The sequence below is a fragment of the Chaetura pelagica genome, unplaced genomic scaffold, assembly GCF_000747805.2.
Source record: "Chaetura pelagica isolate M959 unplaced genomic scaffold, ChaPel_1.0 scaffold439, whole genome shotgun sequence".
NCBI lineage: Eukaryota > Metazoa > Chordata > Aves > Apodiformes > Apodidae > Chaetura > Chaetura pelagica.
The window spans coordinates 108,075-123,116 of NW_009954451.1; the positions used below are offsets into that span (position 1 = coordinate 108,075).

General features: G+C 53.2%; 1 protein-coding gene across 1 annotated transcript in view; it reads left to right on the top strand.

The window, feature by feature from the left end:
* Window positions 1-15,042, top strand: part of FBN3 (fibrillin 3) — an 89,535-nt gene that overhangs the window by 12,101 nt on the left and 62,392 nt on the right. The window contains 3 exon segments of the mRNA XM_010004494.1: window positions 11,355-11,554; window positions 11,682-11,688; window positions 11,998-12,123. Coding sequence (XP_010002796.1) covers window positions 11,355-11,554; window positions 11,682-11,688; window positions 11,998-12,123 — 333 coding nt within the window.

Consider the following 15,042-nt stretch of genomic DNA (forward strand, 5'->3'; position numbering starts at 1 on the left):
GACTTCAGACCCATCAATCCTCACAGATTTGTAACCTGTTAATGGCTGAAGAGTGTCAGGAGAGTTGTCCTCAGGCTTCTCCTGCTGCAGGGCACAGCCTGGTGCCACCAGGCAAAGGGTGATATGTAAAATAAGGTAGAACCACACGAAGATCTCCCCCATGAAGGCAGGTTGGGAGAGTTGGGGGGTTCAGCCTGGAGAGGAGAAGGCTCCAGGGAGACCTTAGAGCAGCTTCCAGGGCCTGAAGGGGCTCCAGGAAAGCTGGGGAGGGACTTGAGACAAGGGCAGGGAGGGAGAGGACAAGGGGGGATGGATGAAAAGTGGCAGAGGGAGATTGAGGTGAGACATGAGGAGGGAATTGTGGAGTGTGAGGGTGGTGAGAGCCTGGCCCAGGTTGCCCAGGGAAGCTGTGGCTGCCCCATCCCTGGCAGTGTTGAAGGGCAGGTTGGATGGGGCTTGGAGCAGCCTGGGCTGGTGGGAGGTGTCCCTGCCCATGCAGGGGGTGGGACTGGATGAGCTTGAAGGTCCTTCCCACCCAAACCATTCCATGACTGTGATTCTATGACAGACACCAACTTCAATCAGAGAGCTGCTTTAGCCCAGCTGATCCCTGAGCTCAGGATGCTCTGAAAAGCTCATTACCTTGGTACAATTAGTGTTTTATCTGGTGTAGCCTTTAACATTTGCTCTGCTCTCAGGGGGTGGCCTTTCCTACAGGGTCTGGGGGGTCAGTTTGAACTGTCAAGCCCTGAAAATCCAGCCCATCTGCACTGGTTGATACTGAAACCCCAAAAAACCCACCCTAGATTTGCTTCTAGTTGTGATTTTATTTTGAATTTCTTTTGCTAGAAGCCTCAAAAGAGAGTTTTTCTTTTTTGAAAGTGTCATAAATTGAGTTCCTCCTCCTGCTCTGCACTCCAGGAGCTGCATGTTCAACATCTTAGGGCTCCAGTCAGAGGCTGCTTTGTAAGGGAAGCAATCTGCCTGCTTTCACACCTCATTCAGGAAACCCTCCACTTCAGAGGTAAATACCTTCATAACGAGGCACTCAGAGGGTTTTAGCATCATTTCCTCCCTCTACAGACATCTTCAGGGCTGGAGGATCAGGGAATATATTGTACAAGCCCAGCAGCCTTTGGTAACATGAGCTCCCATGACATCAGTGTTGGAGGAAAAGCTGCAGTCCAGGAAAAATGAATCTGTGGGGCAAGAGGCCAATTTTTTATATATAAAAAAATAGCTTTATAGGGGGAAAAAAAAAGAGCAACGTTTTGATGCCATGTTTCTGATTTCACCCTCCTTCAAGGAAAAAAAAGGGTTGTAAGAAGTGAGAATGTTTGACTCAGGTGAAGGTTTGGAAGCTCCTCTGGTGTTGCAGGGATAAGGTTTCATTTGGGTGTTTTCCTGTCTTTCCCTGTGGGTGCCACTTGCTCCCTCCTGTGAAAGAGCTTTTGGTTTTGGAAGCAAAGGTTTTGAGAGTAACCATCTTGGTCTTTGTCTGGGGCTCCCAGGATTTGTCTGGTGCAGGAGGTTCTTGCTCCATGTCCTCTCCATGGTACAAGGTTTCCTCAAGTTCAACCATCAGACTCTTGGGGTTGTGTTCCTCAGTGCAAACTCTTGGTTGGATCTCGATGGTCTTGAAGGTCCCTTCCAACCCAAACCACTCTGACATCATCATTGTCACTTCTGAGCTGAGCTGAAGGCCAGCAGAGCTCTTGAAGCCTTGCCTGGTTGTTCCCAAGTCCCATGAAGAGCCTTGGGAAGGATTGTGTCCATGCCAGGGTGACAGCAAACTTAAAACTGGCATCTAGTGTCTGAGTCTTGGCTCTTCACTAGGAAGGAAAGCAAAGTCCTCACTGGGTCTTGTTGCACACAGTGTTTCAAACACATGGAGGAGGGAATTGTGGAGTGTGAGGGTGGTGAGAGCCTGGCCCAGGTTGCCCAGGGAAGCTGTGGCTGCCCCATCCCTGGCAGTGTTGAAGGGCAGGTTGGATGGGGCTTGGAGCAGCCTGGGCTGGTGGGAGGTGTCCCTGCCCATGCAGGGGGTGGGACTGGATGAGCTTTAAGGTCCTTTCCAACCCAAACTCATGACTCTATGATGACTAGAAGAACAGCCTGAGGCAGCTGTGAATTTTCATATCTGTAGGTGATTAAGAGCAAATTATACAAATATTGGTCTAATTCTGGTAGTCAGACTTGTCTAAGGGAAAGACAAGTCCCACATGAGCCCTCGTGTTCCCTCCAGCTGCAGCTTTTCCAGTGACAGACACTCCAGGCTGCATCTCAACAGGAGCCAGGATCCAAAATACCAGCTTGGAGCACACAGATGGATGCTGGGGAATGTCTCAGCATGAACTGCACTTTAATCCCCTCTCATTTCCAGATGGTGGGAATATTGTAGGACACCCCATTATTCTTGCTTGTAAGGCCCCTCCAATCCCTTCTCCTAAGAGGAGTTATTAAGAGTGGCTTTTGTCTCAGCTTTTCTGTTTCCTCCTAAAAATGATTCTCCCTCCTCCCCCTGATTTTCAGTCTAATTTGGGGGCTTTGGAGACACGAAGCAGCCCCACAGGATGTGTCTGATCCCCATGGAAAAGCCATGGCAGGACTGTGGGCACTTTGCTCCTTCCCTTCTAACTCAGGTCACCATCCTGAACATCCAGAATGCTGCTCCTAGTGAAACCATCCCCAGGGATGGAGGTTTGTCATAGACCCATGGAATGGTTTGGGTGGGAAGGGACCTTCAAGGTCACCTAGATCCAACCTCCTGCATGGGCAGGGACACCTCCCACCAGCCCAGGCTGCTCCAAGCCCCATCCAACCTGCCCTTCAACACTGCCAGGGATGGGGCAGCCACAGCTTCCCTGGGCAACCTGGGCCAGGCTCTCACCACCCTCACACTCCACAATTCCCTCCTCATGTCTCCCCTCAATCTCCCTCTGCCACTTTTCATCCATCCCCCCTTGTCCTCTCCCTCCCTGCCCTTGTCCCAAGCCCCTCCCCAGCTTTCCTGGAGCAGGTTGGATGGGGCTTGGAGCAACCTGGGCTGGTGGGAGGTGTCCCTGCCCATGCAGGGGGTTGGATCCAGATGATCTTTAAGGTCCTTTCCCACCTAAACCAGTCAGGGAGTCTATGGTTCTATGTCTCATTCTCACTGTAGGGAGGGTCGTCCATGACCAAGAGTGTCCTGATGTTGAACCTGCTGATCCTTGTGGGAGAAAAGTGGCACCAAAGAACTGCCTGGTTTCCCAGTTCCCCCAGACCTGGAGCTTCTCTCTGCAAGGGCTGAAAGCAGAGGCAGGCTCAGCTGCTGCTGGGGCAGGGAGCCCTTGCAGGAGGGTTGTGCCTGGAGCTCTAGCTCAGGTTTCATCAGGCTGAGACGTTGACAGGAAACTGTAAAAACAGGACAGGAAAAGTTAAGAAAAAAAAAAGTTCTCCCTTTACTATTTCCTTGGAATATGTTTTTTTAGCACTTGGAATGTCTGGCCTTAAAAAAAAACCCCTCCCTCAGCCAGTTCTTGCTTTGCTGCAAAAAGGCCCAAACAGTGAAAAGATCAGGAATGTGTTTGGATGAGGTAAGGAAATGACTAGGTGGAGAAAATATTCCATGAGGAAGGAGCCCCTTCACTGGGACCCTCCTGCTGCTTCTCCCTGCACCCACCAGCCCCTGAGCTGCCAGGGATGGACACAACCCAGGGAGCCCAGGAGATATTTAGGGTCTTGTTGTGTGCCAGGTGGTCACACCTGCATCTGTGTTGGGTGCAAGTGGAACAAGCACAGGATTTGTTGGGAGGGCCCCAGAGATGCTGGAGGTTCTGCCTGGGAAAGGCTGGGAGAGCTGGGAATGTCCTGGAGAAAAGGAGGCTGAGGGGGGGTCTGATCAGTGCTGGGGAATATCTCCAGGGGGTGGCAGGAGGATGGGGCCAGACTCTGCTCAGGGGTGCCCAGGGACAGGACAAGGGGCAATGGGCACAAACTGGAGCACAGGAGGGTCAAGTGAAACATGAGGAAACACTTCTTGACTGTGAGGGTGGCAGAGCCCTGGGACAGGCTGCCCAGGGAGGCTGTGGAGTCTCCATCCCTGGAGACATTCCCACCCCACCTGGATGTGTTCCTGTGGGATCTGCTCTAGGGGATCCTGCTCTGGCAGGGGTTGGGCTGGGTGATCTCCAGAGGTCCCTTCCAACCCCCCCTCTCTCTGACTCTGTGATTTTGGGTGGGCTCCTTTCAGCTGGGCACTTCCTGGTGCATTTTGGATGCTGCTCCCTGTGCAGCTTCCCGTCCTGTCAGGGTCCCTCTCTCAGCAGGGCACAAATTGCTCCATGAAGCCTTTAACTCAGAAATTCTCAGCTCTCTCTAAGCAGGGCCCAGAGGGCACAACCAGCCTCTCTGGGGGCTCTCAGGGGAACAACCCCCAGCACAGGCAGCCTGAGTTTGGGTGGGAATCTTTTGGGGTGGAAGTTTGCAGTGGGATGTGCCAGATCAGTGCCTTGGGTGCTGGGCTCTCCTGGAATTATTCTGGTTGGAAAAGACCTTTCAGATCATCCAGTCCTACCATTAACCCAACTCTCCCCAGTCCAGTGCTGACCTGTGTCCATCAGCACCACATCTGCAGGGCTTGGAAACACCTCCAGGGGTGGTGGTTAAAACATCAGAGGTGTTTTAACCTCAGAGAGGTTTGGCTGCCCCATCCCTGGCAGTGTTGAAGGGCAGGTTGGATGGGGCTTGGAGCAGCCTGGGCTGGTGGGAGGTGTCCCTGCCCATGCAGGGGGGTTGGATCTAGATGATCTTGAAGGTCCTTTCGGACTAAATCTGGGGTTCTGTGATGGAAATCTAGGTTTAGACATGAGGAGGGAATTCTGGAGTGTGAGAGGAGGGAATTCTGATGGTGAGAGCCTGGCCCAGGGTTGCCCAGGGAAGCTGTGGCTGCCCCATCCCTGGGGGTGTTGAAGGGCAGGTTGGATGGGGCTTGGAGCAGCCTGGGCTGGTGGGAGGTGTCCCTGCCCATGCAGGGGGTTGGATCTAGATGATCTTCAAGGTTCTTCCAACCCAAACCATGATTCCATGACTCTGTCACTCCCCTGGGCAGCCTGTTCCAGTGCTTGACCAACCCTTTCTGGGAAGAGATTATCCCCAATATCTCATTTGCCCCTAGAGCTGTAGACCTTGTTCCAAAAGCCCAGGAGGTCACAGACAGAACCCCCCCCAGCTCTGTGCTCCAGGGCCTGAGCTTCCTGGTGATGCAAACCATCCATTGGGAGGAGAAAATGAGATGGTGGGTTTGATAACCCCCTCTCTTTGCCCTCCTTTGGTGGAGCTTGCAGGGAGCAGCATGGAATCCTGCCAGAGCCTGGGCCAGGAGCTGCACTGACCTCAGGTCTGAGGCTCCCCTGGGGGTTCCTGACAAGCAACGTTTGTCCTGGATCCTTGATGGGATAAAAAAAAAAAACCCAACAAACCCACAACAACAAAACCCCCTTCAGTCAAAGCCTCGTTTATTATGAGAAGGGATTTGATTTTGAGCAAAGAAAGGAAAATAAGCAATTAAAATCTCTCCTCCCTGGCTGCTCTTTTTATTTATTTGGTAAAGAAGGAATTCACCAAACCCAGGGACTCTCCCATGAGGGGATCCCAGGGAGCTGGTGCCAGAGGGAGGACACAGAGAACTCCTCAGTCCCTTTTCCAGCCTGGAATTCTGCAGCTCTGCTGACTTAGTCCCATTTTTAGGACTCCTTTTCAAAGCAGGGCAATTATTTCTCCTTTTGCATCTTTACCCCAGGGTTGGAATTCCCACTTCAAGCCCTTCCCCCCCCCCCCAAGGGTTTGAGGCTTGGAATGGGCAGGAATGGCTGGTCATGAGCTATGGGGGTTCTTAATGATCTCCATGGCAACTGGCCAAGCATGGAATGAGGTCTGTTCCTCTCAGGCTTCCTCTTCTGAGCACACCTGGGACCTGTGGTGGCTGCAGGACTGGGTGGATGAGACTCACCTGTAGCCCCAACCTGGTTCTGCAACACAGAATCATGGCAGGTGAGGGGTTGGAAGGGACCTTTCAAGATCACCCAGTCCATCCCACCCTTCAATGCACAGAGGGACCTTTTTAACCAGCCCAGGTTGCTCAGAGTCTGGTCCAACCTGACCATGAATGTCTCCAGGTCCCTCCAGCACCTCCCTGGGCTTCCTCACCCTCATGGCACAGAACTTCTCCCTGAGATCCAGGCTCCACCTGCCCTGCCCTGCACCTGCAGAGGTTCCTCCTCCAGGGCAGGAGATGCTTCAGAGCCCCTCGTGGGGGGAGCCCAGAACAAAGAGCACAGCAAGGAGTCAGATTTCTGGTGGTTTCATGCAAACACAGTTGACACTTCAACCTCCCCCCCCTCCCCAATTCCTTTTGCAATTTGAGAGCTCTGTCCCATTGCTGGCAGCTGGAGACCAGGAGGCATGAAGAGGAAGCTGTTCTAGGTCTGTGGAGATAAGAAACCTACAGGGTGGCTGCACTGAGCTTGGTCTGCTGGGAAATGAGTAGGGCAAGAAAGGGAAATGAGGGTGTGGGTGAGGCTGGTGATACTGGGAGAGAAGCTGGTGGTTCCCCACAGCCTGGAGAAGAGAAGGCTCCAGGGAGACCTTAGAGCAGCTTCCAGGGCCTGAAGGGGCTCCAGGAAAGCTGGGGAGGGACTTGGGACAAGGGCAGGGAGGGAGAGGACAAGGGGGGATGGATGAAAAGTGGCAGAGGGAGATTGAGGTGAGACATGAGGAGGGAATTGTGGAGTGTGAGGGTGGTGAGAGCCTGGCCCAGGTTGCCCAGGGAAGCTGTGGCTGCCCCATCCCTGGCAGTGTTGAAGGGCAGGTTGGATGGGGCTTGGAGCAACCTGGGCTGGTGGGAGGTGTCCCTGCCCATGCAGGGGGTGGGACTGGATGATCTTTAAGGTCCCTTCCAACCCAAACCATTCCATGATTCCATGCCCATTGGGTGCTGTTGGCCAAGCTGTTTCAGAGCTCAGGCACTTGCTTTGCAGCTACAAGGCCCAGGTTTCCATGGCCCTGCTGTGTCCCTCCTGTAGAGGTGAAAACCTTCTGCCCCAGCCCCCAAATCAGGCCTGACCCAGCATTTCCTGCAGGCTCTTTCATGAGAACTTGACCTGCAGATGGAAAGAGGAAGCTCATCCACCTCCCAGCCCTGGACACTCTCAGGGTAGGGCTGAGGAAGAGGGAACAGGATGAAATCTCAGCTCCCAGTGATGAAAAAGCTCCTTTGCTCCAAGAAATCTACCAGCAAAAGCCAAACTTGTGAAGCACAACTACCTGCAAGAGGGTTCCTGGAAGGTGGGATTCCATACAGAGACTGGAAAAGGGCTTTAGACATCTCCTGAGCTTGCAGGTTTCCTTCATAAAATTTGATTGGTGCCTCATTAAAAATTTAATCATTTGACCATTAAAATTAGCAACAGATGGGAGCTGGAACTGAGCCAGGCTTTGTGGACTCCAGGCTTCAGTTTCCTTGGCTTCCTGCCCTCCAAAGGAGTCAGCTACACAGAGAAACCTATGTTGGACAATTCTTGGTTTCCAAGGGGGTGTCCTCCATCCAACTGTGCTTTGGGTATGGATCTCAAGGGGTTCTTCATAGGATCATAGGATGGAGCACCTAGAGCAGATCCCACAGGAACACATGCAGGTTGGGAATGTCTCCAGGGATGGAGACTCCACAGCCTCCCTGGGCAGCCTGTCCCAGGGCTCTGCCACCCTCACAGTCAAGAAGTGTTTCCTCATGTTTCACTTGAGCCTCCTGGGCTCCAGTTTGTGCCCATTGCCCCTTGTCCTGTCCCTGGGCACCCCTGAGCAGAGTCTGGCCCCATCCTCCTGCCACCCCCTGGAGATAATTGATCAGCACTGATCAGACCCCCCCTCAGCCTCCTTCTCTCTGGCTGAGATGGGTCTGTGTCTCCAAGCTCCAGCCATGTCCATCAGCTGGTGTCAGGGGAACAGCACAACCCTCTCTGATCCTCCTCTGTGAGACCTTCCCAGCCCCTGGAGCTCACAACCTTCATCAATTCACCACACCCTCTGATAGAAGAGCTCTCCATCACTTCCCTGGTGCCTGGAGAACCACCACCCTTGGTGGATCACAAACCACCATCACTCCCCAACCTTCCTGTGATGGCTCCAGCTTCTGGCTCCACCACTGAGCAGCCTGGTCCTCTTCAACCTCCTCATGACTTGTCCCCAGCTCTTCCTCCAGGTGTTCCTCATCCAGCCTGAGCCCTGCCAACCTCAGCAGCTGCTCCTCCTCCATAAACCCTCCACTCCCTTGCTGCTCTTTCCTGTTCCTTTCCCCATTCTGCTGCCTGGGACTTCAGGCAGCCCTCAGGGTGGAACCAAAGGGTGAGGTTAGTGATGGTGCTCTCTTGTTTTTTGGTCTTTATTCCTCTCCTGACACTTCAGTCCCTTAGCTTTGATGTTTTTAGTCTTTACTGCCTTGATCTCCCCTCTGAGGAGGCCAGAAAGCTCCTTCTTCCCTGGTTCTTTTGGTGGGACCATTGAGAAGATGTAACTTGCTCCTTGGTGTGGTGACAAAGAGCCCTCCTTGGGCTTTTCTTCAAGGTGGAAAATCTGAGCTTTTCAGTTTTACAGGGGGGAAAAAAAAGCAAGTCACTGGGTGAGAAAACAACTCAAATGTTGTTGATATCTAATCTAGGAACAAAGATTTCCAAACTCTTTCTGATTTCTATGAGATCCTCTCACCTTTATACCTCTGTAGCTTCACAATCATTGTCCTCATTTATTTCCCCCCCCCCCCCCCCAATCCCTCTTGCTCTTTACCTCTCTGTGACATCCCCAGACCAAACTTCTTCTGACACTTTAATCAGCATTAATTTTTAAGTATGACTGTGCTCCTGACTGCTCAAGAAATCCAAATCAGAGGGAGCACTGAGCTGGAAATAAGCAATTATGGTGCTAATTGATTCTTTCCCAGAGGCAGAGGAGGGTTTTTTGTGTGCTTTCCTTGGAGCTCAGGCTTCTCTTGAGGCCAGGTGGGACAATTCCAACACAGATGAACCTCACACAGCTCCAGAAATGGAGATTTGCTTTGTTAGGGGGTTGTGTTGTATCACGACATGAATGAGTTGGAGATCATAGGATGGTTTGGGTGGGAAGGGACCTTCAAGGTCATCTAGATCCAACCCCCCTGCATGGGCAGGGACACCTCCCACCAGCCCAGGCTGCTCCAAGCCCCATCCAACCTGCCCTTCAACACTGCCAGGGATGGGGCAGCCACAGCTTCCCTGGGCAACCTGGGCCAGGCTCTCACCACCCTCACACTCCACAATTCCCTCCTCATGTCTCACCTCAATCTCCCTCTGCCACTTTTCATCCATCCCCCCTTGTCCTCTCCCTCCCTGCCCTTGTCCCAAGTCCCTCCCCAGCTTTCCTGGAGCCCCTTCAGGCCCTGGAAGCTCTGATGGAGATGTCTTCCCCTTGCCTTGCAGAGGAAAACCTTTAGATCCCACCCACAAAAATGTCCTGGGAGAAAACTTCCAAACCTTTTCCTGGGATGCCTCCTGTAAATCCCCCCAAGAAATTCCCAGCCCCTCTGTGGAGGCACCTCCTGCCCTGACACATCCCTGCCATCCATTGCTTCACCTTCACTTATAAAACCTTTCAAGTACATCTTTTCAAGCCAGATGCTGAAGAACCAACCTGCCTGTTTCCCCTGCCCCACCAGGATCCTCTTCTCCCTTCCAGAGAGATTTTTCCAGGGTTTGTTTGCACTCAGGAATGTGGTTTTGCCACTGTCTGGGCTCCTGTGACCCTCGATTAGGGATATTAGCACAGCAGGGAACAACATTCTTAAACAAGAGGGGTTTTTTTTCCACCCCCCTGCCCTTCTACTGGGAGGAGATGATTAAATGCAAGTGTTTGATCTGTGCCTGGAAAAAAAGGACCTTTAACCACGTTGTTGTCAGAGCAGAAAATTCCCCATTAAGTGGCTAAGGAAGTTGGGTGCTGGGCAGGTGGTTCAGAGAGTCTGGCTGAGGTTTGCAAAGTTGCTGAGGGCACTTTGAGGCTGGGGTGCCCCTTAATTAGTCCTTGCCTGGGAACCCAAAGCCCTGCAGCAGCACCCAGCTCAGCTGTCTTGGCAGTGAAGGGTTTGGGTTTGACATGGGAAGCAAGCAAAGGCAACCTCAGGTGGAGGGGGGTTCATTCCTACATCCTGAGCCTTGGGGCAGCCCTGGGACCCACCTTGGGGGTGGATGATTCTGCCTGTAGGGAGGTTGGGGAGGGATCTGGGAGAAGGGCAGGGAGGGAGAGTTGAAACCTTGAGAAGTGAAGGTGAAGCAATGGATGGCAGGGATGTGTCAGGGCAGGAGGTGCCTCCACAGAGGGGCTGGGAATTTCTTGGGGGGATTTACAGGAGGCATCCCAGGAAAAGGTTTGGAAGTTTTTTCTCCCAGGACATTTTTGTGGGTGGGATCTAAAGGTTTTCCTCTGCAAGGCAAGGGGAAGAGATCTCCATCAGAGCTTCCAGGGCCTGAAGGGGCTCCAGGAAAGCTGGGGAGGGACTTGGGACAAGGGCAGGGAGGGAGAGGACAAGGGGGAAGGGATGAAAAGTGGCAGAGGGAGATTGAGGTGAGATGTGAGGAGGGAATTGTGGAGTGTGAGGGTGGTGAGAGCCTGGCCCAGGTTGCCCAGGGAAGCTGTGGCTGCCCCATCCCTGGCAGTGTTGAAGGGCAGGTTGGATGGGGCTTGGAGCAGCCTGGGCTGGTGGGAGGTGTCCCTGCCCATGCAGGGGGTGGGACTGGATGATCTTGAAAGTCTTTTCCACCCAAACCATCCATGACCCTCCACATGTACATTCCATGGCCTGCCAGGCCCCAAGACTGTCCATGAGGTGCTTGTACCACATCATCTCCACCTCTGCCCACAATTCAAATGAACTCTCATTGCTTTGCTGCCACCAGCAGCTCCACCCAACAGGTGAACTTGCAGCCCTGAAGCTGTTTCTTTGTCTGCCATTTCAGAAGGTCATTGCCAGCACTGACAGGGAGTGACTTAAGGCATTAAGTGAGTTTATTTCCTGAGAGGAGCCTGGGGAGACCAGGAAGAGCTGCCCTGGAGACCCTCTAGATGCACCCAGCAGAAGGGAGGTCACCACCTCCAGCTTAGTCTTCATTTTTGGTTCTTTTCATGATAACAGTTGGGTTTGGGGTTTTTTTTCCCCCATAATTTATATCCTTTGCACTTGAATGGCTGTGCTGGTGGGAGGGGGGAGCAGGGACTGTGTTTGTGACCCAGCAAACCTTGGGTTGGTGCCTTGATCCAACCCCCACCGTGTTCTTCTTCTTCTCCTCCCTCAGACTATCGGACCGGTCCCTGCTTCAGCCAAGTCAACAACCAGATGTGCCAGGGCCAGCTGAGTGGGATTGTCTGCACCAAGACCATGTGTTGTGCCACCATTGGGAGGGCCTGGGGCCACCCCTGTGAGATGTGTCCTGCCCAACCCTAAAGGTTTTCCTCTGCAAGGCAAGGGGAAGAGATCTCCATCAGAGCTTCCAGGGCCTGAAGGGGCTCCAGGAAAGCTGGGGAGGGACTTGGGACAAGGGCAGGGAGGGAGAGGACAAGGGGGGATGGATGAAAAGTGGCAGAGGGAGATTGAGGTGAGACATGAGGAGGGAATTGTGGAGTGTGAGGGTGGTGAGAGCCTGGCCCAGGTTGCCCAGGGAAGCTGTGGCTGCCCCATCCCTGGCAGTGTTGAAGGGCAGGTTGGATGGGGCTTGGAGCAGCCTGGGCTGGTGGGAGGTGTCCCTGCTCTTAGCAAGGAGGTTGAAATCTGCTCCACTTGAAGGTCCCTTCCAACCTTCAGCATCCTATGGTTAGGAAATGTAAAATCCACCTGCTGGGGGCAAAGCTGCTTCTTCCTCATGGCACTGCCACCCTGCTGGGGTGGGACGTTTCCTTCACCTGCTGCCCTTGGCAACACCTCTGCTCCTGTCCCCACAGATGTGGATGAATGTCAGGCCATCCCTGGGCTCTGCCAAGGTGGGAACTGCATCAACACCGTGGGCTCCTACGAGTGCAAGTGCCCTGCAGGACACAAGCAGGGGGAGACCAGCCACAGGTGTGAAGGTAAGCCTGGAGAACTCCTGAAGGCCTCACCACTGGGTCCCCAGACCCCCTCTGGCAGCACCAGGGCATGGAAAAACATCTCCAAGGCTGGGAAGGAGCTCCCATGGGAGCCTGGGTCCCAGCTCCAGCCAGGAGGGAGTGTTGCCACTAGAGAATGTGCTGCAGTAGGAACTGCTGATCTCTTGATCTGCTTCCCACAGTCCCAGGCAAGGAAATGAGGGGTAGAGCTTGTCTGATCTTCTCTTAAGCTAGGAAGAGGGTGTTTTTTTTCTTCATACTGGTGTTTTCTGGAAGGTGTTTTAACAGCAACACAGACTCACTGAACCAAAGGGGCCTCAGGAGTTGCTCCAGTTCCACCTCCTGCTCAGAGCATCATCTTTAAGGTCCCTTCCAACCTTCACCATCCCATGCTTCAAGGATGTGCAACTGGTAGATTTCCAAACCAGCCCTTTTACAGGCATCTTGAGGGGTGGGAAGAACCAGTTCCCCAAACCCACTGGTGTCCTGGGCCACGTGTCTGCCCAGGGGGGTCAGGGCTGAACTGCACAGAGAACCCACAGGTCCAACCTCAGGCCAGACACAAAAAAGCTGTTCTTGCCTTGCTCTGCTCACCCGTGCTGGCTGGGGACCAGGCCAAGCACATCTGAGATCAGTTTGGCTGGAATCTCCTCTCTTCCAAGATTAAAAACAATCCATTGTCTAAATCTGTCATCCAGATGTGAGGGGCCTCTCCCTGGGTCCCCCCTGCCCAGGACGCCTGCAAGAGCAGCATGATGTGGCCATAAACAGCTTCCCTTTCACTCTCCTTCCTGGATGGCCATAAAAAGAGACATCTCCAGCTTCTCCTGTGCCTGTTCCATCACTTACTTTCCCTCCCTGGCTGAGGAGACCACCAAAAGAGGCTGCTTGCCTTTTTTGGGGGGGTGATTGAATGAGTTCAACACGAGGGGTGCTCTGACCTGAGAGGGTTGAGATGGTTTTTGAGGGCCTGTTTCCCAGGCATGAATCACCAGCAGGTCCCCACCAGGCAGTCAGGAGGTGAAGAAGAGGACACCTTGAGCTGAGTTATCACTGCTCTAGGACACGTAGCCCATGGGAGTCACTAACTAGAGGAGTTTGGGCTCTTCTCCCCAGGAACAAGTGGTGGAACCAGAGGAAATGGCCTCAAGGTGCCCAGGGGAGGTTTAGATTGGATATTAGGAGAAACTTCTTCTCTGGAAGGGCTCAAACCCTGGCCCAGGCTGCCCAGGGAGGGATGGAATCCCCAGCCCTGGAGGGGTTTCCAAGCCCTGTAGATGTGGTGCTGAGGGACACGGGTCAGCACTGACTGGGGAGAGCTGGGTTAGGGGTTGGTAGAGCTGGGTTAGGGGTTGGTAGAGCTGGGTTAGGGGTTGGTAGAGTTGGGTTAGTGGTTGGTAGAGTTGGGTTAGGGGTTGGTAGAGTTGGGTTATGGTTGGACTTGATGATCTGAAAGGTCTTTTCCAAGCAGAATGATTCTGTGACTCTCTAACTGTGTGAGCAGGGAAACCAACAGCTGGTAAGAGGTTCATCTGACATCACTACTTTATACACAGAGGAAGATCTGGGCTCTCCCTCAGTTTGCTGCATCATTGAATTCAGGAGGGAACTGTTGGGGTACAAGTGGGTAGAGCAGCAGGTTCCTGAGGTGCTGACATTTCTGTACTGCCAAGGCAGCTCTATCAGCCCAAGTAACCTTCTCACCAAGCCAAGGGTTTGAATCAAAATCACCACCAAGCATAAGAGGCTGCTTTCTTTACCCAGGTGTCCTCCAAGCCTCAACTCTCCAAGCTGCAGGAGTTCCCTGGCTGAGTCTCTTTGCACCAACTCTACAGCTGGTGACAGGAGCAATTCCTTGGCTGGTGCTGGGACCACCTTCCTTTAGGAAGTGGAGATGGTTTCCTCTGGTGTTCAGCTTCCTCAGCCAGGAAACATTTAGAAGTCAATTCAATGTCTCTGTTAAATTCTTCCCTCACTCCCAGGAGCTTCTCTTTTCTGCTCAGGAGATTCCTGGGGAGTGGAGTCAGCAGATGTGCTGGTGCTGGAGCCAAAGGGCAGAGCCTCCTGTGTCACTGTGTCTGCTGATTAATGATGTCTCCCTCATTAAGGCAGCACCATGTGCCACTAATCTCCTCTGGGGCTGTTTATGGGGTGGGAAGAGGCAGGAGGAGGAGAGATAATGTTGTCCCTTTCCCAGAGTGATATTTATCTCCTCCCCCAAGTGGCACCTGGAATCAAGGCTCCATTTTCAAGCCCTGACTCCCTGAATACTAAGGATGCTTATCTGATACAAGATCTCCACTGATACCAGAGGCTCTGGTCTCCCCAGGAGGGGAAGGGGCTGCAGCTGGAGACACTGGGTGACTTTTGATCCACCCCAGAAGGAAAATCCTCTCCCTTCTTCTCTCTGCAAGATGTGGAAACAGCTGATGTCAGGTTGGGCTGTGAACCTGCACATCAGCCAAGCTGAGGGCTGCTCAGTTCCAGGGTGATTTCTGCAGCTCATCTCTCATGAATGTGACACTTTCAAATCAGGGCTGATTTGCTCCCTTTGTTCCTTGTGTCCTGAGGGAGCCCCAGGGGTCAAGAGTCCCTGAGCTGGGGGCTGTGCAATGGGCAGTGAGAGATTCCTGGCCCAGGGAGAGTTGCCTGCTCCTTTTTTGAGGGTTAGAAGCACAGGCAGGAGAGGTGAGGAAGGGGGAAGCTCCTCTGAACCAGCTCTGCAAGGCCCAGGGGTTTGTCTTCCTCTTGGGCTTCTTGTGTGACAAGATGAGCAAGGAGAGCAGATCTTGGCAGCTCTGCAACCAAACTGAGTGATGCTTTGCTTGGTTTGGGGGGAAGGTGGGGAAGAGCAGGATCTGTTGGGGTTTGTGGGGAAGAGCAGGATCTGTTGGGGCTTGT